General features: G+C 36.5%; 1 protein-coding gene across 4 annotated transcripts in view; it reads right to left on the reverse strand.

The window, feature by feature from the left end:
- TEX10 (testis expressed 10) overlaps positions 1-27,787 on the reverse strand; it is a 55,904-nt gene that overhangs the window by 11,796 nt on the left and 16,321 nt on the right. For all 4 annotated transcript variants that reach the window (XR_004484048.2, XM_033431197.2, XM_004271483.4 and 1 more), the window contains 6 exons: positions 23,544-23,782; positions 22,679-22,814; positions 21,002-21,177; positions 19,155-19,332; positions 13,706-13,794; positions 12,051-12,184 (listed from right to left, as the gene is read on the reverse strand). Coding sequence is in view for 3 of the 4 variants with exons in the window: in XM_033431197.2 (XP_033287088.1) it covers positions 12,051-12,184; positions 13,706-13,794; positions 19,155-19,332; positions 21,002-21,177; positions 22,679-22,814; positions 23,544-23,782 (952 nt within the window). In the remaining variant the exon portion in view is untranslated. The remainder of the gene's footprint in view (positions 1-12,050; positions 12,185-13,705; positions 13,795-19,154; positions 19,333-21,001; positions 21,178-22,678; positions 22,815-23,543; positions 23,783-27,787) is intronic.

The raw sequence follows: 27,787 nt of genomic DNA on the forward strand, positions 1-27,787 counted from the left end.
TCAACTAAGTTTATGTAATATTCTAAATCCTTTGCTGTCATTTCAACAATCTTCACATCTTCACCAGGAGTAGATTCCATCTCAAGAAACTACTTTCTCTGCTTATCCATTAGAAGCAACTCCTCATCCATTAAAAGTTTTATCATGAGATATCTACAATAAAAGTCACATCTTCAGGCTCCACTTCTAATTCTAGTTCTCCTGCTATTTCCACCACAGCTGCAGTTATTTCCTCCACTGAAGTCTTGAATACCCCTCAAAATCATGAGGGTTGGGATCAACTTCTTCCAAACTCCTCTTAATGCTGATATTTTGACCTCTTGCCATGAATCACAAATGATCTTAATGGCATCTAGAATGATGAATCCTTTCCAGAAAGTTTCCAATTTACTTTGCTCAGATACGTCAGAGGAATCACTATCTATGGCAGCTATAGCTTTATGAAACGTGCTTCTTATATAATACGACTTGAAGGTCTAAAAGACTCCTTGATCCATGGACTGCAGAATGGATGTGTGTGAGCAGGCATGAAAAAAACAATAATCTCATTGTACATCTCCATGAGAGTTCTAGGGTGACCAGGTGCATTGTCAATGAGTAGTAATATTTTGAAAGTAATCTTTTTTTCTGTGCAGAAGATATCAAGAGTGGGCTTAAAATCATCAGTAAACCATGTTGTAAACAGATGTGCTGTCATCCAGGCTTTGTTGTTTCATTTACAGAACACAAGCAGAGAAGATTTAGCATAATTCCTTTTTTTTTAACTGTTTTTTTTTCTGCTCACTTCTTTTTTAAAATAATTTATTTATTTATATTTTATTTTTGGCTGCGTTGGGTCTTCGTTGCTGCGCACAGGCTTTCTCTAATTGCAGCGAACAGGGGCTACTCTTCACTGTGGTGTGCGGGCTTCTCATTGCGGTGGCTTCTCTTGTCGCAGAGCACAGGCTCTAGAATGCAGGCTCAGTAGTTGTGGCATATGGGCTTCGTTGCTCTGCGGCATGCGGGATCTTCCTGGACCAGGGCTCGAACCCATGTCCCCTGCATTGGCAGGCGATTCTTAACCACTGCACCACCAGAGAAGTCCATAATTCTTAAGGGCGCTAGGATTTTCAGAACGGTAAATGAGGGTTGGCTTCAATTTAAAGTTACCAGCTGCATTAGCCCCTAACACGTCAGCATGACCTTTGAAGCTTCGAAACCAGGCACTGACTTCTCCTCTCTAGCTATGAAAGTCCTAGATGGCAACTTCTTCCAATATAAAGCTGTTTTGTCTACACTGAAAACCTGCTGTTTAGTGTAGCCACCTTCAATAATATTTTAGCTAGATCTTCTGGATAATTGGCTGCAACTTCTCCATTAGCTGCTTCATCTTGCACTTTTAATGTTATGCAGACAGCTCTTTTCCTTAAACCTTATGAACCAACCTCGGCTACCTTCAAACTTTTCTTCTGCAGCTTCCTCACCTCTCTCACCCTTCACAGAATCAAAGAGAGTTAGGGCTTTGCTCTAGATTTGGCTTAAGGGAATGTTGTAGGTGGTCTGATATTCTATCCAAACCACTCAAACTTTCTCCATGTCATCAATAAGGCTGTTTCACTTTCTTATCATTCCTGTGTTCACTGAAATAGCACTTTTAATTTCAAGAACTTTTCTTTTGCATTCACAATTTGGCTAACTGGCAGAAAGGTCTAGTTTTCAGCCTATCTTGGCTTTAAACATGCCTTCCTCACTAAGCTTATAATCATTTCTAGCTTCTGATTTAAAGTAAGAGTCGTGCAACTCTTCCTTTCACTCGAACACACCTATAGGCCATTGTAGGGTTATTAATTGGCCTAATGGCAGTATTGTTGTGTCTCAGGGAACAGGGAGAGAGATGAGGGACGGCTGGTTGGTGCAGCAGTCAGAAGACACACATTTATTAAGTTCACCATCTCATGTGGGCATGGTTCGTGATGCCCCAAAACAATTACAATAGTAATGTCAAAGATCACTGATCACAGATCACCATAAAAAATATAGTAACAATGAAAATGTTTGAAATATTGCAAAAATTACCAAAATGTGACACAGAGACATGAAGTGTACAAATACCGTTGGAAAAATGAATACCAACAGACATCCTCGATGCAGGGTTGCCATAAATCTTCAGTTTGTAAAAAACAGAGTATCTGCAAAGTGCTTTAAAACAAAGTATGCCTGTATGCCGAAGTATGAGGTATGGGCACTCTGTCAAATAGTCTAAGAAAACAGTTCTTTGTCCTGCAGTTATAATTTTTCTCTAAGTTTGAAAATGCTTCAAAATAAAAGTAAATAAAAATATAAACACACAGATGTATACACACACATAAACATACACAAATACAGGCAATCCTCACTTCTGCAATTACAGTGTTAACAAAAACTTGCATACTTCAGAACCCTGACCTCACACTGCACAATTCCAGAACAGGCATGCTAATTTAGTACAATGTGGAAATTAAGGGTTTTTTAAAAATATAAAACTTCATTTTTCTTAAGAAGGTTCTGTACATTTAATTTCTACATTGAAGTATTTTCTACCTAATTTTATCAGGAAATAAACAGAAATGTCATGCACCTAACACTTTTTATAAAATCATTTTATTGCTATATTAAAATGTTAAAAAGAGCAAGTAAAAGAAAGAAATTGTAATTATTAAAATACTAAAATTCAGATTTAGAGATTCTTTCACTTCCCAATAAAATCACATCACGGAATATATTTACAGAATGAAAATTTCCATATACTCACACTACAAAACAGGGCTCAACTGTTCTAAGAAAGTGTCGTCAAATTTACCTTTGGCAGATTACATTTTACCTTTCCCCTGTTGGCCATGTCTCAACTATTATCAATGAATAATAAAAAGGGTAAGAAAGAGATAGACAACCTGCCTCTATTCTGGGGCTCTTTCCTTACCCCAGTATTTCTTTACATACATGCTTTGTGGGGGGAACAAACTCACTTCAACCAAGCTGCCTCTGAAGACCACCCAAGAGTTCCCTAGTATTGGAAGCATGTTTGTGTTCAGAGTCCTTTTGTGCCCCACTTGCTTTTTCCTATTATCCCAACTGCTTAATTACCATGGCTTTGTAATAGATATTTGATAATACAAGCCCTCTGGCTTTATTTTTATTCAACACTTTGTTATTCTTGTTCATCTGTATTTCAATATAAATTTTAGAATCACCTTTTCAATTTCCACAAAAACATTAGCTCTAATTTTGATCTGGATTACACTGAATCTGTACTATAGATTAATTTAGAGAGAGCTATTATTTGTACAATATTGGAGTCTCCCAATCCACGAACATTATATATCCCTGCATGTATTTAGGTCATCTTTAATATCTCTCAGTAATGTTTTATGGTTTCCAATGTTTTCAGAGGTCCTCAGCAATTGTTTCGTGAAATTCTCCTTTAATCTATATTCATGTTATGTATGTGTGTGTCCCCATTACTAAGGTACAGCCTTTAAGAGTCTGCAGTGAGGGGCTCCCCTGGTGGCGCAGTGGTTAAGAATCCGCCTGCCAATGCAGGGGACCCGGGTCCAATCCCTGGTCCAGGAAGATCCCATATGCCACAGAGCAACTAAGCCCGTGTGCCATGACTACTTAGTCTACTCTCTAGAGCCACAACTACTGAAGCCCGAGTGCCTAGAGCCCGTGCTCCACAACAAGAGGAGCCACCGCAATGAGAAGCCCGTGCACCGCAATAAAGAGTAGCCCCCACTCGCTGCAACTAGAGAAAGCCCACACACAGCAACGAAGACCCAATGCAGCCAAAAATAAATAAATAAAATTAAAAGAAAAAAAAGAGTCTGCAATGAGAGCTTATGTGTACACTGAAGACCCAACCCACTTCCAGGCCAGCAACTTAAACTAATCATTGTTTCCTTAGGACCATGAGTCACAGAGGTTACTGGCTTAGATTTTAAGCCCCTCTGCTTTTGCAGCTTAAGAATCTGGGAAATGCTGGAGGGGATCAGGCCCCTCACAGGCCTCTTGAGTCTCCTATTTTCTCAATTCAGCTCAGCAAGATGGTCAAAAGGTTGAATGGATTCTCTGTCCTCCAAGAGGGGCCATTTGACAAAGCCAAATTCTTATCCTCTTTGCCTGAGAGACAGCTCCAGTCTCCTCAGATATGTTGATGAATAAAAGCTGTACACGCACAAGGTGATGAAATTCCACATGGCCAAAGAAGCAGCAGAGTTGTGAGCAAAAGAATTCCCAAAGCTCAAACAGGGAAGAGAGATGTTTGAGTTCTAACCAGCCAGCATGGAGTGTCTTCATAGAACAACCAGGTCATTCAGATGATACTCAGAAAGAGAACCTATTAATAGTAGGGCTAAAGTAGCACTAGGGCAGGAGTTAGCAAACTTTTTCTATAAAAGGCCAAGGAGTAAATATTTTAGGCTTTGCAGGTCACATACAGATTCTGCCACATATTCTTGGGTTTTTTTCTGTTTTAACAACTGTCAAAAAAATGTAAACAGGGACTTCCCTGGTGGTCCAGTGGGTAAGACTCCGCACTCCTAATGCAAGAGGCCTGGGTTCAATCCCTGGTCAGGGAACTAGATCCTGCATGCACGCCACAACTAAGAGTTCGCCTGCCACAACTAGGAAGTCCACATGCCGCAACTAAAAAAGATCCTGCATGCCACAACTAAGACCTGGCACAGCCTAAATAAATAAATAAATATTAAAAAAAAAAAAAGTAAACCCTGCTCTTAGCTCAAGGATGGCACAAAAATAGGGCCATCAAGATTTGTCCTACAGGGCTGTAGTTTGCTGATCCTTGCCTTAGTAAAGGTTACTGGCTCTAATAAACCACCCCAACAAAATGTAAAAACAAGACACTAAAGGATAAAGGTGATAACTCAAGTAACTTGACTGCCTGCCAGAACAAAGCAAAACACTCTTTAGAAAACAACAAAATCCACCACATAAAATTTCCATTGTCCAATATACACTCAAAAACTACTAGACATGCTAAAAACATGAAAATGTGCCACATAACCAGGGGAAAAAGCAATCAAAAGAGATGACGGAATTAGCAGGCAAGAACTTTAAAACAACTATTATAAATATATTCAAGTAGTTAAAGAAAAATTAATGTAAGAGAAACAGAAGATGAACCAAAAAAGTTGAGATTAAAAAACCCATTATCAGATACAGACCTACTAGAGAATGGACTTGAGGATATGGAGAGGGGGAAGGGTAAGTTGGGACAAAGTGAGAGAGTGGCATGGACATATATACACTACCAAATGTAAAACAGATAGCTAGTGGGAAGCAGCCGCATAGCACAGGGAGATCAGCTCCGGTGCTTTGTGACCACCTAGAGGGGTGGGATGGGGAGGGTGGGAGGGAGACGCAAGAGGGAAGAGATATGGGGATATATGTATATATATAACTGATTCACTTTGTTATAAAGCAGAAACACACCATTATAAAGCAGTTATACTCCAATAAATATGTTAAAAAAACCCATTATCTAAAATTTAAAATTCATTGGGTGGTCTTTGTTCACAGATCACATGGTCATCTCTGTAGAAAATCTGAAACAATCAATTATAGCAAGGTTGCAGGACACAGCATTAATATATAAAAGTCAAACTGCTTCCCTAAATATCAGCAATGAACAAACGGAATTTGAAATTAAAAACATAATACGATTTACATTAGCACCCCCAAAAATGAAATATTTAGGTATAAATCTAATAAAATATATATGGTCTATATGAAGAAAACTAAAAAACTCTGATGAACAAAATCAAAGAACTAAATAAATGGAGGATATTCCATGTTCATGGATAGGAAGACTCAATATTGTCAAGATGTCAGTTCTTCCCAACATGATCTATACATTCAACATAAATCCAACCAAAATCTTACCAAGTCATCTTGTGGAGATCCATGAACTGATTCTGAAGTTTATACAAAGGGGCAAAAGACCCAGAATAGCCAATATATATTGAAGGAGAAGAACAATTTGAAGGACTGACACTCACCAATTTCAAAAATTACTATAAAGCTACAGTAATCAAAATAGTGTGCTACTGGCAAAAGGATAAATAAATACATGGAACAGAAAGAGACCCACATAGTCAACTGATCTTTGACAATGGCGCAAAAGATTGTCTTTTCAACAAATGGTGCTGTAATAACTGGACATCCATATGAAAAAAAAATGAATCTAGACACAGACCTTCAACCCTTCACAAAAATTGACTCAAAATGCATCCCAACAGACCTAAATGTAAAACACAAAACTATAAAACTCTTAGAAGATAACACAGGAGGAAAAATGTAGATGACCCTGAGTATGATGACTTTTTAGATACAACACTAAAGGCACAATGCATGAATGAAATAACCGATAAGTTGAAGTTGGATGTCATTAAAATTAAAAACTTTTGTTTTGTGAAAGACAATGTCAAGAGCCTGAAAGGATAAGCCACAGAGTAGGAAAAAATCCAAAATATTCAAAGAACTCTTAAAATCCAACAATAAGAAAATAACCTAATTTTAACATCAGCCAAAGACCATAACAGACACCTCACCAAAGAAGACACATGGCAAATAAGCATATGAAAAAACATTCCACATCATATGTTATCAGGGAAACGCAAATTAAAACAATTATGAGATACCACTACACACCTATTAGAATGACCAAAATCTGGAAGACTGACAATACCAAATACTAGCAAGGATGTGGGGCAACAGAAACTCTCATTTACTGCTGGTGGAAATACAAAATGGTACAGCACTTTGGAAATATGTTTGGTGGTTTTTTACAATATTAAATACACTCTTACCATATGATCCAGCAACTGCTCTCCTTAGTATTTAACTAAAGGAGTTGAAACCTCATGTCTACACAAAAACCTACACACAGATATTTATAGCAGCTTTATTCACAACTGCCAAAATCTGAAAGTAATCAAGATGTCCTTCAGTAGGTAAATGGATAAACTGATATAACCAGACAATGGAATATTATTCAGTGCTAAAAGGAAATAAGCTATGAAGTCATGAAAACACATGGAGGAACCTTAAATAAATATTACTAAGTGAAAGAAATTATTTGACTAAGCAAATAATTCCTCCTGCTATCTTCCTAACATCATTCAAATGTATTTTGTAAATTATACTCTTCCTGGAATTATTAAAATAATCTAATTCTGATTCTAGTTACAGCTGTCACTTAATCTATTCCTGATAAATTGTCACACTTGTAACTTTGTTCTTTTTCTGAGTTTAAAATTGCACAATGTTAGTGAAATGTTTAGACAAGTAACCTTATGAAGGAAGAAGTGTAGGTTAAAATAAATGTAACATTATATAATTTTGTGTTGTCTCTGCAAATAGTTTAAAAATAAAAGAGAACAAAATTACTCATTTGACATTTCAAAGCATTGAAAAAAGGTATTAATATAATCAAACTGCTGGAAAAAATGTGATAAAAGGAAAAATCTCTAAAACTTGTAAAAAAAGCATGTAGAGAAAAAAACACATTACATACAGAGAAACAAAAATAAGAATAACCTCACGTCATTACACACTACGTTATGGCATGAAGCGGTACAGTATAGAAGGCAGGTTGTATTAACTTGAAGAGCAAATGGTTAAAAACATAAGAGGCAAAGCTAACATGACAAAAGTGGAGATAAAAATGGAATGATTAAAAATACTGAAACTATGAAAAACAATCAATCATGATATCTGATTACAATGGAATGCTACATAGCAATGAAAAAGAATGAACAACTGCTTACACATTAACATGGGTATCTTAGTATACTGAATGAAAAAAAAGGAAATTACTAAAAAGTATTTCACTTTTAAAAAGTTCAATGACATGTAAAACTAAACAATATGGTTTGGAATTACATGCTAATATGATAAAACTATAAAGGAGCAAGAGTATGATAAAATTTAAGACAGTGTTACTCTAAAGGGAGAGGGGAAAAGCACATAGGAGTTTCAAAAATAATGAAAAACATTCTATTTCTTAAACTAGATTAATGTTTTATTATTATCCTTCAGAACTTAGTTAAAAAATAACTTTTAAAACCATTCAAAATTTTATAAATCACAAATAAAATTAACCTTAAAACCTTTCATTGGCTCTGGAATAGACATCTCCATTTGGAAACAGTATCTCTGTCTAGAGATTCCTTTTCCCTTTGTGATCTTTCCCTGTTAATTACTATTTCCATCAGTAACGGCAATGTCATACAATTCTTTCAGAAGAAATGATCGCAAATATACTAAGTGTGGGACTTCCCTGGTGGCACAGTGGTTAAGAATCCGCCTGCCAATGCAGGGGACAGGGGTTCGAGCCCTGGTCCAGGAAGATCCCACGTGCCGCAGAGCAACTAAGCCTGTGCGCCACAACTACTGAGCCTGCGCTCTAGAGCCCGCGAGCCACTACTGAGCCTGTGTGCCACAACTACTGAAGCCCGTGTGCCTTGAGCCCATGCTCCGCAACAAGAGAAGCCACTGCAGTGAGAAGCCTGTGCACTGCAGCAAAGAGCAGCCCCCGCTCGCCACAACCAGAGAAAGCCCATGCACAGCAACAAAGACCCGATGCAGCCAAAAGTAAGTAAATAAGTAAATAAATAAAATATTAAGAAATTTAAAAAAATATATATATATATACTAAGTGAAAACTGCGTGATCCAAATCAGTGTACAGAGTTATGTTATTTCTATAAAAGGAGAAAACCAAAAGAATACATGTAATCATTTGTGACGACACAGAAGTTACCTAAAAGAATACATTTAGATGAGGTATCACCTAACACCAGTCAGAATGGCCATCATCAAAAGACCTAGAAACGATAAATGCTGGAGAGGATGTGAAGGAAACCCTTCACACTGTTGGTGGGAATGTAAATTGGTACAGCCACTATGGAGAACAATATGGGGGTTCCTCAAAAAACTAAAAACAGAACTACCATATGACCCAGCAATACCACTCCTGGGCACATAGCTGGAGAAAGCCATAATTCAAAAAGATACATGCACCCCAATGTTCACTGCAGCACTATTTACAATAGCCAGGACACGGAAGCAACCTAAATGTCCATCAACAGAGGAATGGATAAAGAAGATGTGGTACACGTATACAATGGAATATTACTTAACCATAAAAAGGAACAAAATAGTGCCACTTACACAGACATGCATAGACCTAGAGACTGTCATACAGAGTGAAGTAAGTCAGAAAAACAAATATATAATATTGCTTTATGTGGAATCTAGAAAAATGGTACAGATGAACTTATTGGCAAAGCAGAAACAAAGACATGGATGTAGAGAACAAACTTAGGGATACCAAGGTGGGGAGGGAGGGTGGGATGAATTGGGAGATTGGGATTGACATATATACACTACTGTGTATAAACTAGATAACTAATGAGAACCTACTGTATAGCACAGGGAACTCTACTCAATGCTCTGTGGTGACCTAAACAGGAAGGAAATCTAAAAAAGAGGGGATATATGTATACGTATAACTGATTCACTTTACTGTACAGCAGAAACTAACACAACAGTGTAAAGCAACTATACTCCAATAAAAATTAAGGAAAAAAAAAGACTACATTTAGAAACTAGGGAGGGAAAACAGATGGCTGGGAGATAGGGAATGGAGGAACACTTTTTACTATTATCCTTCTATTCTTCTAAATTGTACTTTGTGATAATACTCCAAAAAAAAAATTAGAAAAATAAATTTTTATACTAAGGCTGTCAAAAACTATATATTTCAAGTAATTTCACATGAAGAGGCCAACTTAAATATGGCAAATTTTATCCAAAATAAAACTGAAATCTTCACTTAAGAACTTCAAAAACTAAAACCAAAACTTTCAGATTTTTCCTAATGTATGTCTTAACATTTCAAAGACAGCAACCTTGAAGTTTAATACATGTTCTTGCCAAATGTACACTCAGAAATATAACTGATCACATTTTCATGACAATTGTGTCTTGGCTTTACACAGATAATTTAATTGTCAGAGAAAGATTAATGGAGTTGTCCAAGTTACCAAACTAGACACTAACAAATCTATGCCGGGAATCTGGGGCCCACTTATCCCCATACAATGGTTTTTCCAATACAGCATGATACAGTTTAAAAACATTAGAAACAGTCTGTCCTACAAAACAACTACCAATACTACTGTTGGCAAAACTAAACTTCCCAATGTAGTATTTTTTTTTTTTTTTTTTGCGGTACGTGGGCCTCTCAGTGTTGTGGCCTCTCCCATTGCGGAGCACAGGCTCCGGACGCACAGGCTCAGCGGCCATGGCTCACGGGCCTAGCCGCTCCGCGGCATGTGAGATCTTCCCAGACCGGGGCACAAACCCGTGTCCCCTGCATCGGCAGGCGGACTCTCAACCACTGCGCCACCAAGGGAAGCCCCCCCACTGTAGTATTCAAGGCCTCAATCTCAGTCTTTCTTAGCTCTCTTCACTTACTATGGATTAATATAAAATTTCAGATATTAAATAATTAGGTTGGTTACCCAATTCATTATTTTTCACTTTTTAAAATCCACTAATTTTTGAGAGCCTATATATGTTCATATATATAGGCACCAGGGTAATAAAAAGAACAAAGTGTCATTGGCATGACTTAAGTATTGTGATCAGAGTCAAACAAAACCATGAGAGAAATGTGTTAAACATCTACAAAAGGTACAACCCTAAGGGACAGGAAGAAAATGAAGAGTATTCAGGAACAGAATGAAAGAAGTAGTAAATAGATCAGTTGATTTTAATAAAATCAATTGGTATCGCAACAAAATAGATGTAGGTTCTAGAGACTACCTAGTTGAGAACACTGACAAAGCAGTTTAAAAAAAAAAAAAAAAAAGGCTTATGGCCTAGCAATTAGGAGTTACAAGAAAAGAATATAGTCAGTGTCCTAACCAAAAACCTTCTGAATCATTAAAAAAAAACTGGCCAGCAGAGAACATAACCTCAGAATTTGCAAGGTTCAAACCACAATTATTTGGGATGACACAATGACATTCCTACTGGGCAAGTACCTTTCCAATGCAAAAAAACAAACTGAAGAAATAAACAGAAATTAACTAATAGATACATGTTTTTAGAGACTCAAATCCTTAGTATTAACAAGATGTTTTTACATATTTGTAACACAGAAGACAATTTTGACTATTAGGGTAAAAGATCAGCCCTGTAATTCCAATTTAAAACATATCAATAATTAATTTAGACTTGTGGTTTTAATTTGAATTTCACTACAAACAATACCGAAACTTAAGGATATTAAGATTTATCATACTTATATAAATTTATTAGATATTTAAGATTTACTGTAACATTTGTGAAGGTTTGTCAAAAAACTGAACTACTTGACGAATAGTGAATATATTAAGTTATTTAAACAGTTTTAAAGTTTTAAATAGTTTGTAAAAGGAATAAAATATAATCAAAGTCTCCCTTTAAATTTACTATATTTATCTAAAAAATAAGATTTGTAAGTTGAACTTAAAAATTTAAGGAGAAATTAGGGTTTAAAATTTAACTCTGCTAAACTATATACTAATTCTTAAAACCAAAGGAAATGCCAAATAATCTTTTCTGATTAGAAAAACCCACTTTCAGGATACCAAATCCTACCCTAACTCTTATTCATCCTTCAATACCTAAGTCAAATTCTTCCTTTTCTATGAAGCCTTTCCTCTTTTCCATAGATGGATCCATCCTTTCTTCCCTATGCTAGACAAGAGAAAATAAATTTGTCTCTATCGTTCAAACTGCTAATTTATTCTATTGTATTGGCATAACTTATAATGAAAATACTCTTTTAGAAACATAAATCTTCTATCCAAGGATCACAAGCACTTTCAGAACATGGATTGTGTTTTATACTACTCTGAATCTCTGAAAGTATCTTACACAAGGCAACCCTAACATACAGCAACTGTTGGTGGTTGATTAACTGAATTCTAATAATTATGAGTTTCTTTTAAAATGGACAATTACCTCTGTTACGTCCCAATGGTGTAAAAATTGATCCAAGTCAGTAAGGTAAAGCAGCACAGGGGAAAGCTGTGTCTGGATGACATGAGGAACTCCTCGAAGGCTCTGAAGCCAAGTCAGCTCCTCTTTTGAAAACCCTAATGTGGGTATAAAGAAAGCCAATAAATAAATAAATCACAAGGCAAGTGACTTTTTTTTTTTTTTTTTGCGGTACGCGGGCCTCTCACTGTTGTGGCCTCTCCCGTTGTGGAGCACAGGCTCCGGACGCACAGGCTCAGCAGCCATGGCTCACGGGCCTAGCCGCTCCGCGGCATGTGGGATCTTCCCGGACCGGGGCACAAACCCGTGTCCCCTGCATCGGCAGGCAGACTCTCAACCACTGCGCCACCAGGGAAGCCTGTGACATTCTTTATTAATTTTTTAAAAACAGATGACATGTATCTTCAAGTTAAATTCTTCTTTAAGCTACCTTGTCTCCTCTGAATTTCTGTATTTCATGTGTAGTATTTTTAAAATAAAATGCTAGCAATGTAATGTAATGTAGTAAAATTCATATAATTATGTTCACAAAGGATGTAACCTGACTCAATCTGTAATATAGCAAGAAACAGGTTTTACCCCTAATATTGGGGGCATTACCACCTTTACTTAAATAAAGGTGCCTGTGAAAGGCATCATCGTTCTAATTAATGGTAGGTTTAAAAAAGCTATTGAACAAGTAAAATAATATACTCATTCATACATATACCAAACTCTATATTCTCTTACATAATAGCCCTTCAAATGTTTTAAAACTACTCCATCCCTCCTAAGTCTTTTTTTTCGATAATGCAGTTCCTTCAACCATACCTTACATGATAAAATTTCTGATTCTCTTACCACCTCTATTACACTTGGCCTGACCTATACAGACAACGTGCCAAAGTCCCTCCTGAAAGATAACTCTTGGAATGATCAGAATACTTGCAATGTGGTCTGACCCTAGCTACCTGCTTTGATGTTTTCAGATAACTATATTTCCGTGAACACGCCCTAGAGAGTCATCATCTAGTTTGGAAGCCACACAGCACTACTGATTCCTAATGAGTTTCCTAAAACCACTAAACCTTTTGACTAGTACTACTATTAAAACATAAAGCCTTCACCTCCATCGCAAATGTGTACATCCAAAACTATCAAATAAACGTGTAGGAGTCTACTTTTATCTTTTACATAATATTTATCTTGCTTATCAGAACCTGTCAAGATTTTTTTGGATTCTGACTTAACATATTAAGTCTCCAAATTTCAAGTCTTCAGAAAATTTCAAAGATTCTCATCTTCATCACCCAAGTACAAAACAAAAATACTGAGACAGTACATCATTTAAAACAATAGTAATAATACTTAGAAATCGAACTTATAACATTTCTAGACTCATTTTACTAATTTTGCTTTGAGGTCAATGGAATGCAAAAAATGGCTAATTGAAATCTGATATCCTTCCTATCATGTTAAACATTTCAAACATGTTTAAAATGGATATTCTGTTCATCAACTTTTTCAAGTATGCAATGGGGTTCAAAACTTAGAGCCAAACAGGTATGAGAGTAAATCTCAGAAGAATCTTCATACTAGGCTTTTTTCCTTTCCTTAACTCGGCAGATCAATGTGGTTACCTGTAAGTGTTGAAAATAAGAAGCTGAAATAGTCCACATCACTCATCAACCAGTCTTTAACTGAAGACTTCCATCCAGAAAATGATGATCTATAATAAACAATGGGAGAACTATTACGAGAAGTGACCACTTGAAGACTCAAGAATAAAGCACAGTATATATAACCATTTTTCTTTATTGAAAACAAGTCTAATTTAATATTTTAAACAAAATCCACAGTACGTATTAACTTTATATATAAGGGTTCAAGTACCACAATATGGAAAATGTAACTTCTAACTTATTTATATTTATGTAAAGTTTCACTGAAAAGCATAATTGGTCCACAAATATCATACAAACTTAAAAAATTTTCCACACCACTTGAAAACCAGACTCAAGGAGCCAAGATAAAGTTTTCCTTTTCAGTAGTACGTTCAGCTGCTATGTATTTACTGCTTGATTTTTATAAAGTCTTACCTTGCTTACATAAATGAGTTAAGTTTAAACAAGTTCCTGCTTCCTACTTAAGCAAAAGTATCTTAATTAGGCAAAGAATACTTCAATTTAAAGCCACTCTAAGATAACTATGTGTTCCTATTCTTTTCAAAGTTGTAACTAGGTCTACTTCACAATATTGTGGCTGAAGTACTGGTAGGGGACTCCAGGGAAGAGCTAAATGTACAGCAGCTTCTCATTAAATGAGGATTAGTTGGTTCCTGCTATAAGATCAGTTTCCAGTGACTCCTTTAAAAACTCTCTTCAAGGTAAGTCTAAGAAGGAATAGAGCAAATGTCAACCATGGATATAGCAAAAAAAAAAAAAAAAAAAAAAAAAGCTGAGAATGATCAGATCCAACAAGCTGAGATTACTAATTTTTATCACAGAAATCTGAATAAATGTCACACAAAATTAGGAATTTCTAATTCAACTAAAAGCACTAAAAATTTTTTACCTATGAAATAATTGTATTTATTAACATTCTTAAAAGTTGGGGAGTTAAAAATAATGGAAACACTCTTCTGATTATCATTCTCACAATAAGCAAAGGGCTATGGAGGGGAATATCACAAGCTAAGAGTCTATATCAGAGATGCTCAGTGGAAAGGAGTACAAAATGATGATTAGAAAACAAACTAATATCCTCTTGAACCCAGTGAAAAATGTGCCATCCAGTGGCTAAAGGGGGTAGGAAATCCATTTAAGAGTCTAGTTTGGACAAAAGACAAGCAAATATATCACGCTGTCCTTAAAACTATGATGAATATATATACTATCCAAGCCAGAACACTTCTGAGAGTAAAAGGGGATGCTATTACTAAACATGCTGGGACAAAAGAAGTAAACTAGAACTGTTCCTGGCAGTCCAGCTCACATATTCACCCTACTTAAAAACCAAGCCAGGGGCTTCCCTGGTGGCGCAGTGGTTCAGAGTCCGCCTGCCGATGCAGGGGACACGGGTTCGTGCCCCGGTCTGGGAAGATCCCACATGCCGCAGAGCGGCTAGGCCCGTGAGCCATGGCCGCTGAGCCTGCATGTCTGGAGCCTGTGCTCCGTAACGGGAGAGGCCCGCGTACCGCAAAAAAAAAAAAAAAAAAAAACCAAGCCAAATTTCTCAATCTAAGAACTTCTCCCTTCTCTGATATTTTTATCTAACAGTGTACATTACCTTTCCACATTTACGTCTTATGTTCCCCAACCCAGCTGTAAATAAACTAGGAGCAGAGAGGATAAGGAATGAGTAAAGGCCAGTAGAACAACACAGATGGGGGAAAAAAATCAAACTCAAAAAGCTCTAAGTAGATGGTAAAAAAGGTAGGAGCAGGAATTCTAAGTACACTTTTTAAAAGATAAAATGAAGACCAATGGTTTTTTAGCTGATGAGTTTTTCACACATGGAACACACGGATATTCTTTGCTGGTAACCTGCTCTTAAAGTCTCTCAGATAGAGACAGCAGAGCAACAGAACAGTACCTGAAGTGAACTAGATCTCACAGTCCAATTAATGTAACATGAAAAACAGAAATTAAAGGAACATTTCAGGAAAATTAATCTGGCAACAATGCACAAAACAGATGGGACTAAGAAGCAAGACTACTTGCTGTAATAGTACAGGTGGGAGATAATGAAAAAGCTGGCTAGTTTATAGTCACGATCAGGGACAGAAAGGGATATTTTGAAGAGAAAACTAAACATATGGAATAACCCAGGTTATTTCTAAGGAAATATTCTTAAATTCTAAATCTAGGAAAAGTGATACAATAATAATGCCACTGGCCTGAGAAAGTTGAAAAGTTCCAATTTTGTTTTATTTTTTAAGAGAGATTAATTTGAATAGGAACAATACATCTATAGAAAGAGAAGTCTACTAACAGACTCTGTGCAAATACTAAAAAGCAAAATTTAACTTAGTGGACTTTTAACTACAATGACATTCTGCTCTTAATAATTATAAACCCCTATGACCAGTATTTGTAAATTAATAGATTTTCTCAACACTCACCACAAATCCACAAAAAGTAAAAATACTTTTGAAAAAATCCTTGACAAAAGTTACTAAGCATAAGTCAATCATAACTGATAAAGATATTAAATATAGCTTCCAAAGAGAATCAATTTCAAGAAGTGTTCAAAAGGTGCTTTTAAATGAATGTTAAAACAGAGCCTCCAATAGTTATATCAAAGGAACAGTGCCCTCCACTGGAAGTTTTATTAACTTGAAACCACTTAAGTTATAAGAAATAATATTTCTTTAAAGGCCTAGCATTAAGTGCTGCACTAGACAAAGAGCAGGGCTTTGTTTTTTTTGTTTTGTTTTTTAATTTCTAAGAAAGGAAAACATGGGAAACTTGTTTAGAGTACTTCAAATTAAGACCAAGTCTTTCTTTAATGCACATGAACACAGAAATAAACCTTGAATTTTCACACACAAACAACACATTGCAAACAGCTCTCTTTTGCTAAAAGGAAATGTTATCAGTTATGAAGCACATTCTAGGTGACAACACTCAAACATATGTCCTATACTGGTATGAAGAGACTGGCAAACAAAGCTAAAGAAAATCTACTAATAACGTGAGCTACTCCTACTGAACTGGGATGGCGATCTGTACAAGAAGCCACAAGGAAGCTAGTCTTTAAATTTTCAGTTCTGCCTAAAACCGTATCAGACCCTGTCCATAGGCCACAATCATTAACAAATATTGCTGAATACTAAAGTACCATACCTGATACAGACATGGAATTTTTAAGAATATTCTGAACACTCGCAATACGAAACACTATTAGTTGTAAGACCTTTCAGAGTAAAATGGTACAGTCACTATGGAAAACAGTATGGCAGTTCCTTGAAAAATTAAACAGATTACCATATGATCTGGCAATTCCACTTCTGGGTATATAGCCAAAAGAATTAAAAGGAGTCAAACAGGTATCTGTACACCAGTGTTCACAGCAGCATTATTCACCATAGCCAAAGGGTAGAAACAACCAAGAGTCCATCAACAGATGAATAAACAAAATGTGGTATAATGGAATACAATGGAATATTGAATACTCAGACTTAAAAAAGGAAACCGTGAAACATGCTACAATATGGATGAACCCTGAAAAGTTACACTGAGTGAAATAAGCAAAACACAAAAGGAAAATATTGTATGATTCCATTTATATGAGGTCACCTAAAATAATCAAAATCATGAAGATAAAATAGTGGTAAACGGGGGCTGGGGGAAGGGGAAATGATTAGTACAGAGTTTCAGTTTGGGACGATGAAAAGTTCTGGAGATGAATAGTGGTGCTGGTTGCACAACAATATGAATGTACTTAATGCCACTGAACAGTTTTAACTGTATACCTAAAACTGGTTAAAATGGTAAGTTTTATGTTATGTATATTTTGCCACACACACACACACACACACACACACACAGAGATATTTCAAGTGATTCCTTGTCTGAGTCTACAAACTTATTTCGTCAGCTCCATTAAATTCTGAGCTCCCTTCCAGAAAGGAAGGTCTGTACTGCCATTTCGTAACACCAAAGGTTTTAAGCACAGTACTCTCACCTGCCACTGAACCCCTTACTGCATACTTTTTTTTTTTAACATCTTTATTGGGGTATAATTGCTTTACAATGGTGTGTTAGTTTCTGCTTTATAACAAAGTGAATCAGTTATACATATACATATGTTCCCATATCTCTCCCCTCTTGCGTCTCCCTCCCTCCCCCCTCCCTATCCCACCCCTCTAGGCGGTCCCAAAGCACCGAGCTGATATCCCTGTGCTATGCGGCTGCTTCCCACTAGCTATCTACCTTACGTTTGGTAGTGTATATATGTCCATGCCTCTCTCTCGCTTTGTCACAGCTCACCCTTCCCCCTCCCCATATCCTCAAGTCCGTTCTCCAGTAGGTCTGTGTCTTTATTCCTGTCTTACCCCTAGGTTCTTCATGACATTTTTTTTTTCTTAAATTCCATATATATGTGTTAGCATACGGTATTTGTCTTTCTCTTTCTGACTTACTTCACTCTGTATGACAGACTCTAGGTCTATCCACCTCATTACAAATAGCTCAATTTTGTTTCTTTTTATGGCTGAGTAATATTCCATTGTATATATGTGCCACATCTTCTTTATCCATTCATCCGATGATGGACACTTAGGTTGTTTCCATCTCCGGGCTATTGTAAATAGAGCTGCAATGAACATTTTGGTACATGACTCTTTCTGAATTATGGTTTTCTCAGGGTACATGCCCAGTAGTGGGATTGCTGGGTCATATGGTAGTTCTATTTGTAGTTTTTTAAGGAACCTCCATACTGTTCTCCATAGTGGCTGTACCAATTCACATTCCCACCAGCAGTGCAGGAGTGTTCCCTTTTCTCCACACCCTCTCCAGCATTTATTGTTTCTAGATTTTTTGATGATGGCCATTCTGACTGGTGTGAGATGATATCTCACTGTAGTTTTGATTTGCATTTCTCTAATGATTAATGATGTTGAGCATTCTTTCATGTGTTTGTTGGCAGTCTGTATATCTTCTTTGGAGAAATGTCTATTTAGGTCTTCTGACCATTTTTGGATTGGGTTGTTTGTTTTTTTGTTATTGAGCTGCATGAGCTGCTTGTAAATTAATCCTTTGTCAGTTGCTTCATTTGCAAATATTTTCTCCCATTCTGAGGGTAGTCTTTTGGTCTTGTTTATGGTTTCTTACTGCATACTTTTGATAATTTTAACCCTTGTTCCAATCCTCCTACACAAGTCACTAAACAAATAATGTGAAATAGTCTTACTCTAGTGAACTTCCTCTAATAATAGTATCGACAGTTTTAACTGTTGCATTAAGAGCAAATGAAGGGAGGAGCAGTATTTTAAAAAACCTCTATAGTTCATGAATTGCCAGTAAAAGGACAGAGGGTGGGGGGGAAGATTATACACTTAAAATACAGCTCACTTGAGCATGCTACCTCATGTGCAGTATCCCGATAAGCATGGCAGCCAAACTTGAACTGAGTCTTCCCATAATACAGCAACGACTTAACCGAGAAAGCAAATCAGCAGGCAGACTGGGTAGAAAATATACAAGCTGGACCAAAAGCTGTTGAGACTCTGCTGGGAGAACCACCACAGTGCCTTCTTGTGGATCTAGTGGGGTAAGAAGATAAGTTAAACTAAAAAAGATATACAAACCAGAGTTAATAAAGCAGATTAAGTGATTATTTTCACTGTGTTATGTTGAATTCTAATACATCAATTACATGGAAAAAAGTTTTTTCACAAAGCATGTATGTATGGCTTAAGGTACTGTCTAGAGTAAAACACTGAATACATCATTATTTAAAGATATGTTGAACACTCTATTAATTTCATAACATTCAAATGTGTTATCTGAAATAAAAACTATGATGTGGTTAACGGGATTGGAGACAAAGCGAAACGGTAAAAAACAAGCACTTCTGCCAAACAGTGATAATTATATATCGACTTAAAGCCAAAGACCTATCTGTGTACACACATACACACGACCCCACATATGAGCAATACCGAAAAATACAGATTTTAAAATATTACCCACAAAAGGTGGAAACAAACCAATGTCTATCACCTAATGAATGGATAAATATAAGTGGTATATCCACACAATGGAGTACTACTCAACATTAAAAAGAAATAAAGTACTGATATATGCTATAACATAGGTGAATCCTAAAAACAGTATATTAAGTGAAAGAAGCCAGACTCAAAGGACCCATATTGTATAATTCCATCTATAAAAAATGTCCAGAATAAGCAAATACACAGAGACAGAAAAGAAGATTAGTGGTTGCCAGGAGGTGGGGAAGGATAAAGTAGGGAGGGACTTACTAATGGTACAGTTTCTTTTTGGGGTGATAAAAATATTCTGGAATTAGATAATGAACACTATTGCACAATCATGGGACTATGTTAAAACATCAAAGAATTGTACATTGTAAAATGGCAAATTTTACGGTATATGAATTATATCCCAATAATAAATATAAATTATATATATGTATATATCCTAGTATGCTTTATTGATATTTTTGCTTAAAAAAATGAAAGTTTCAGTGATGAATAAAAAAAGTTATTAATAGATGAAAGTCATACAAGATATCCATTATGGTTAAGTAAGTAAAATTTGCCACCAAAGCTTCAAAGGAATTTTATAAAAATACCTGATCAGTTTTGAATTTGTGAATAACATGTGGCTTAAAAGACAATTTAAGGGGCTTCGCTGGTGGCGCAGTGGTTAAGAATCCGCCTGCCAATGCAGGGGACACGGGTTCAATCCCTGGTCTGGGAAGATCCCACATGCTGCGGAGCAACTAAGCCCGTGCGCCACAACTACTGAGCCTGCACTCTAGAGCCCACGAGCCACAACTACTGAGCCCGAGTGCCACAACTACTAAAGCCTGCATGCCTACAGCCCACGCTCTGCAACAAGAGAAGCCACCACAATGAGAAGCCCGCGCACCACAACGAAGAGTAACCCCTACTCGCTGCAACTAGAGAAAGCCCGCACACAGCAACAGAGATCCAAAGCAGACAAAAATACATAAATTTTAAAAAAAGAATGCAAGACGCATCTATAACCATTAATTTCTAGAACTATTCTAATAGATAATACTACTGAAAATGAATTTACTGTTTGATGTTTTGTTAATTTTCCCATGGTATAATTAATTTATAATAATTTAAAGGAAAAGCAAACCTAAAGAGCTCCCCCTTTGAAACGTCTTTCCTAAATTGGGGTAGACCAATTATTACTTACATAGTTAAACAAAACTCTTACCATAGATTCGGAGAGCAGTAACTTGTAAACTTTTTAGTAATTCTTTATTTGCTCGTGCTGCAGCGGTATGGATAATGTCAATAAGCTGTGTTGAGAGCTCAGGGTTTCGGGAGCCAAGATGAGCAAGTTGCAATGGTAAACCAGCCAACCAACGGGATAACACTTTACTACGATACCTAAGGTCAAGGAAAAACGAAATAAAGTGTAATTTTCAAAGACAATGGAAATTAATTTAAACAAAGAATATTTTTAACTTAAAACACCAAAGTGACAAATCATCTACCAATAACACCACATTTACTTATTTAAACATGTGAGAGCCTACAAGATGGCCAGCATCATTTATTTAGCTATAGCAGTTTCTAAAGTTTTACCCACTATATTAAAAGTTCATGTGATTTGCGGCAATATGTAAACTGTATTTTTATCTTAAAGGACACAGACACTACTTAACTCTTCGTGAACTATTTATACTAGTTAGCGTTAATTATTACACTACATTAAGTCATTGATGCATTCAGTGTAGGGTGCCCCCACATTAAATGACTTCAAACTTGTGTTATTTCATATTTCATTTCTTTTATATACTTGCTAATGCTCTAATGTCTCCTTACTCAGGTAACAGCAATCACTTTCGCTGTCCCCCTTAGTGACTTAACTAAGCATGACCTTCGTAGTCAGACAGACCTGAACTTAAGTCTCGGTTCCACTGCCCTTAGTTGCATGACACTCACCAGATTATTTAACCTAAGAATCCGTTTCCTTCTGTTAAGACAGAAGCCAATAGTACCTACACTTCAAATATGAGTATTGAGAGATTAAGAAAAGCACCTGACTTACAGTAAAGACTCAAATACGTTCTAACAACCACCTATGTATCCCGAATCTCTACGTTCCACCCAAACACCTCTTCCTGACTATCCCAAATAAACCTCAAACTCACCATATCAAAAACCTGATTCCTTAGTTCTATTCTTTGTGTTGTCTATTTCAGCTGGTAGCACCAAACTAAGCCAGAAACCTTCTCATCTTTTACTGCCCTCATTTTTTAAAAATCTACTGAAATATTTTTAGCATACAGTATTATATGTTAGTTTCAGGTATATACTACATAATAATTTGACATATGCATACATTACAAATGATCACCATGATAAGTCACCATTTGTCCCCATACGAAGTTATTACAGTATTATTATTCCTTTTGCTATATATTACATCCCCATGGCTTATTTACTTTATAACTAAGTCTGTAGCTCTTAATCCCCTTCACCCATTTCACACCTCCTCTTCTACTGCCCTCATTCTTATACCGTATGTCTCAAATATGTCACTAAGGACCAGCGGTTAAACCTCCATAATTTTTATGGGAGGCAAAAGAAAAGGCTGAGGCTGCTACAGGTTGTTCCAACTGCCCTTTAGCTGTTAAGTGGACAAGTGGAAATATATGCTCAAAGAGACTTTTATCTGCTCAGTTATGCATACAAAGATTACTGGCACTATTATGTATGCTTCTTTATAAAATTAAATTTCTTCTCTTTTCTTAAATGCAACCAAATAGGATATAAAGAGTGAATTTCTCCAAAGATTTAATCACCCCATCTAGTCTATTATTTAAAAAGACTACAAAATAACTTGGTGAGAAAAAGAAAGGTAAAATAACAAAGGAAACTTTACCTGACTCTGTAAGATCTCAGTTCTTCTTTTTGATAGATTTTACTGAAAAACTTCAGTAACAGAGTCCGAACTGGAAGGAGAAGGCCTCTCTGCTGATACAGTGTATAAACTGCCTTAATAAGAGACTCCGTAGCCTCTAAAAAAAAGAAAAAAACTGCATATGATTCAAAAATGTTTCTTCAACAGCCCCCTAATTCTAAAAAGCACAAAAGTACTTTACTTTGCTCCTATGACAAAGCAGACCTTAGACACAAACTGATGACTACTGTCAAAATCCTACAGTAATAGCCTGACTAATACGAAAGTCAAACCAACCAGAGACTACAGAGTAAATTTTCCTAAGAGACAACAAACCTAGGCAGGGATGACAAAAACCAGACTAGAAAGGTGGATAAGCTGGAAACCAAACAGGAAAGCTCTGTTTCTGAATGAAAAGAATTAGTAAGTCACACTAAAAACTGACTTAATGCAACATAACTTCAAGCTACAAGAAAGGTAAAAAGATAAGCAGGATTCATCAATTTCTAGTCAAATTACATCAGAAGAGAGTATTTCTTCATCATTAGACTCACTGTCATTTCATCTTAATAACACCTACCTCCTTTCACTCCAACTCTGTAATCTAGTAGAAATCCTACCAATTAACTTCAGAGTGGACCTACTCACTGAGAAAGGGATGCTCTGAGCCATAAACGATTTCAGTGTTCAAGTAGATATTCCTTTATAATTATGCTAGCTACCTTTCGTGGCTTGAATGTAAATAACTTGACTACGTGAAATGTTTGAAAGTCATTAACTCAAAGCTAGACTCTAAATAGCATGCATAAGAGCTCCTCTTATATAACGACAAAGCAGTAACACCTACCTCTGTTTGGTTGTATCTGCATTAACCTCCATGAGACCCCAAGCAATCTGTTCAGCTGCTTACTATTTAGCCTAAAGCCATCTTCAAGGGTCTCTGTTACAAATTTCCTTATCATTTCTATCCAATTGGAATCCTTCTGCAAAGTTGAGGCATTTGCCAGGGAGACCATGATATCAGACAGTGTTAAATTCAGTAAGAGATGATCTACATTATTGGAGAGAATCGTGCAATGCTTGATGCTAAAAACAAACAAAGACACACACATCTCTAAGTGTTATATCTACCATGCCTGCTTCACTTAGAATACTTAAAATAATCAGTGGGTCAAAAAATGTTCCTCCTAGGATAAACTGCCAAGAAGTCGGGAATATAAAGCCACTGTTTTGTAAATAAACCATTCATTATGAAATCAGGCTTGTTAAGACACAAAGAATGCATATTGTTCCGTTCATTACCCAAGCTGCTATTCACACAAAAAGTAACATTGCCTGGTAATCCTAGATGTAACTTGGAGGTAAGAAGACTTGCAAACCTCAACACACTTGGAAGATTTTCTTTAAGCAGATACTTATATTAGGATGGAGGTCACAGTAGACCTTGATTTTGCTTCTAACTCAGTTTGACTTAACAGAAACACTAATTTCTCCCAGCCACAATTTCCTTATGTGTCAAATAGGAGACTGGTCCAGATAAGCACTATTCTGAAACGACTTTATTTTATGACTCACATATTAAAATCACTTTTTTCTAGCCAAATAAAACACATTTCTTTCAAAGCTTCAAAGAAATTTCAAAAAAAAAACTTTAAATAGAATATCTTAACAAAATTTGCAACTTAGGATATAAATACTTATTTCAGGCTACAATGTATTCAACAGCAGAGTCTACTTATTTTCATGTTCAGAAACATGTACAGTTGATTAAAGTTTTTAAAAACCTCAAACTAACTTATTTTAAAAGAAAAAGTTAATCCTGGATTAGGCATGCAAGGACATAGTAGTAAGGAACCACAAATACATGGGAAGGAAAATTTTAAAAATCTGGTGCTATCAGGGGATCAAATGTAGGGCTAGGAATGACAAATGAGCCTAAAAAGGTAAAATGGGACCAGATAACAAAGAGTTGAAGGCTAAGGACACTGAAATCAACTCTGCAGGCACAGGAGTAACATGGTTGAAAAGTTGTTTCAGGTGGATAATTCTGCAGATGGAAAAGAAAAAATCAGAGTTACAAGACTCTAAACAAAGAAGCAGTTGTATGTCTATTTGAGCAATACAGGCAAGACACGACAAGTGCAAGAACCAATGTTGGTACAGATTGGGAGAAAGGGGGACATTTAGGAAGAATAAAAATTAGCTGGATTTGAAGTCTGCTTAAATGTATACATGTATGTGAGTTTTGGGATGATGAGGATTGGAAGAATCGAGGGTTCTAGCACTGCTGACTGGGAAATGGAGATGAAGTAGCAGAGAGGAGCAAATATCCAGAAAATAAATTCTACCTTTAACATGTTGAGCTTAAAGTGTCTCTGGTATAAATCCAGGCAGAGATGGCCATCAAACAACTCAATGTATAAGTCTGACACTGGAGGGAAGAGTCTGAGCTATTCAAATAGAAATTACCCACATGACCACTCCTAACTACAAAAGAAGTTGGGAAATCTAGTTTTTATTTTGTGTAGTCATATGCCCAGCTAAAACCTGGAAATTCCATCACTAAGAGAGGGGAGAATGAATGAAAGCTGAGACAGACAACTAGCAATCTATACCACAAACCCAAAATTACTAGTAGGTTCTCTTTGGCAAACTGCTCAGCGCCCAAAACCAAGGCACATTTTACACTAACTAGACCACACAAAAACTCAATTGCGACATTTCTTCAACAAAGGTAGAGCTTTCCAAGATCTACCTAAGTTTATCTCAAGCAACATAATCTATTACTGTCTGGAAGGTCTCAGTCAACACTGCAAACTTGGGAGAATTCATCCTGCTCCTCCAATAATTTATACCAAATTTTAAAGTCTAAAAATAAGCCGACCACCAATTCTATAAGGGAGGCAGGCCACTGGGGAAACTCTCATTTTCAATGACACAGCAGGTAATTAGAACTAATCCCCTTCCTGAAAATAACTTTTAAAAGCTGGATGAAATAGTTTTTAACAACTCAAAAGCATTCAAGAGCTAACAAGATAATGAACACTTACTGGGTCCCCAAATCTAAAATAAAGCAAGACCTGAGGGCAACTGCCAATTCCAAAGAAAAGGCTGGAAAAATGAAGTAACCTTTTAGAGGCCTCACAGGGAAAAGTCAAACAAAGCCCAGGGCCTGCCAAACATGGGGACTTTCATATATTACCCCTACTTCAAGCTGGACCCTTAAGGGTCTCCCTTCCAGGGTAAAGGTGAACTGGAAGTAAAAACAGCTCTTACATAAAACTTAATCCCAGTTTTGCATCATCTCAGCAGCCAAAGTAACAATTTTTCCCCAACTAGATCTGTAGAGTCAACGCAATTCCAATCAAAATCCCAGCAAGTTATTTTGTAGTTACCGACAAAGTGATTCTAAAGTTTATACAGAAACGCAAAAACCTAGACTACCCAAGACTGAAGCAGAACAAAGTTGGAGGACTCATACTACTCAATTTCAAGACTTACTATACAACTACAGTAATCAAGACAGCATGGTATTGGTGAAAGAACAGATAAATATAGGTTAATGGAAGAGCTCTAAAATAGGCCTACAAAGTATAGTCAACTGATGATCTTAGACAAAGGAGCAGAAGCAACCCAATGGAGAAAGGATAGTCTTTTCAACAAATGATGCTGGAATAACTGCACAGAAAGTCTAAAACTGAAAAATAAAAACAGAAAATAAATTCAACAAATATATGTTTGAATACAACTGAACAAAACTAAAAAATTAAAACCTGGAAGATATGAGATAAAGACAAGAGAAATAGGTAAAAAATTCAGCAATCAGGTCTAACGTACATTCAGTTAGAGTCTTTAAAGGAAAGGAGAAAAATGGCACTACAGCAATTTCTCACCTGTGGTCTATTAAATGTGCAATAGCATCACGCTTTAAAAAAATGTACATACCTTAATTTAAAAATACTTTATTGGTAAAAAATGCTAACCACCATCTGAGGCTTCAGTGAGTCACAGTAGTAACATCAAAGATCAGTGATCACAGATCACTATAACAAATATAATAATGAAGAAGTTAAAAATATTCCAAGAATTACCAAAATGTGACAGAGAGACATGAATGAAGTGTGCAAATGCTGTTAGAAAAATGACGCCAACATACTTGCTCAATGCAGGGTTGCCGCAAACCTTCAATTTATAAAAAATTATGCACTATCTGCCAAGGGCAAAGAAGCAAAACAAGCTTGTACAATACATTCAACAAATTTCTTTTTACTAAGTAACCTTTTATACTGTTCCAGATGATCTTTCCTCTTAGCCTTAACAAACATTTCTGTTCAATTACAGGAAGCCCAGATTTCTTCTATAGATGAAACTGCAAGTCAATTTCCTTTTGATTTCTGCTTAAGTACAGTTAACCCTTGAACAACATGGATCTGAACTGTGTGGGACCACCTATACACAGATTTTTTTCAATAAATACGAACTACAGTTACTACACAATCCCCAGTTGGTTGAATATGAGGATGTGGAACCAAGGATATGAAGGGCTGACTGTAAAGTTCTCTGCAGATTTTCCACTGCACAGAGGGGTCAGCACCCCAACCCCAGAGCTGTTCAAGGGTCGACTGTACTCAATTCCTACTGCACTGTCTTTCTCTGGGTCTTATTCTATCCTGGGGTTCCCACGAAGAATCTATCTGTTAGTACATTTTCCTAAAATGTAATCATTCACATACTGTATGAACTATTATTTACCCACTATGTTTAATATAGCTCACTTTTCAAAAACAAGTATTTCGGGCTTCCCTGTGGCGCAGTGGTTGAGGATCTGCCTGCCAATGCAGGGGACACGGGTTCGAGCCCTGGTCTGGGAAGATCCCACATGCCACAGACCAACTAGGCCCATGAGCCACAACTACTGAGCCTGCATGTCTGGAGCCTGGGCTCCGCAACAAGAGAGGCCGCAACAGTGAGAGGCCCGCGCACCGCGATGAAGAGTGGTCCCCGCTCGCCGCAACTAGAGAAAGCCCTCGCACAGAAACAAAGACCCAACACAGCCAAAAATTAATTAATTTTTTAAAAAATAATAAAAAA

This window comes from Orcinus orca, chromosome 6 (genome assembly GCF_937001465.1).
Source record: "Orcinus orca chromosome 6, mOrcOrc1.1, whole genome shotgun sequence".
Classification (NCBI taxonomy): domain Eukaryota; kingdom Metazoa; phylum Chordata; class Mammalia; order Artiodactyla; family Delphinidae; genus Orcinus; species Orcinus orca.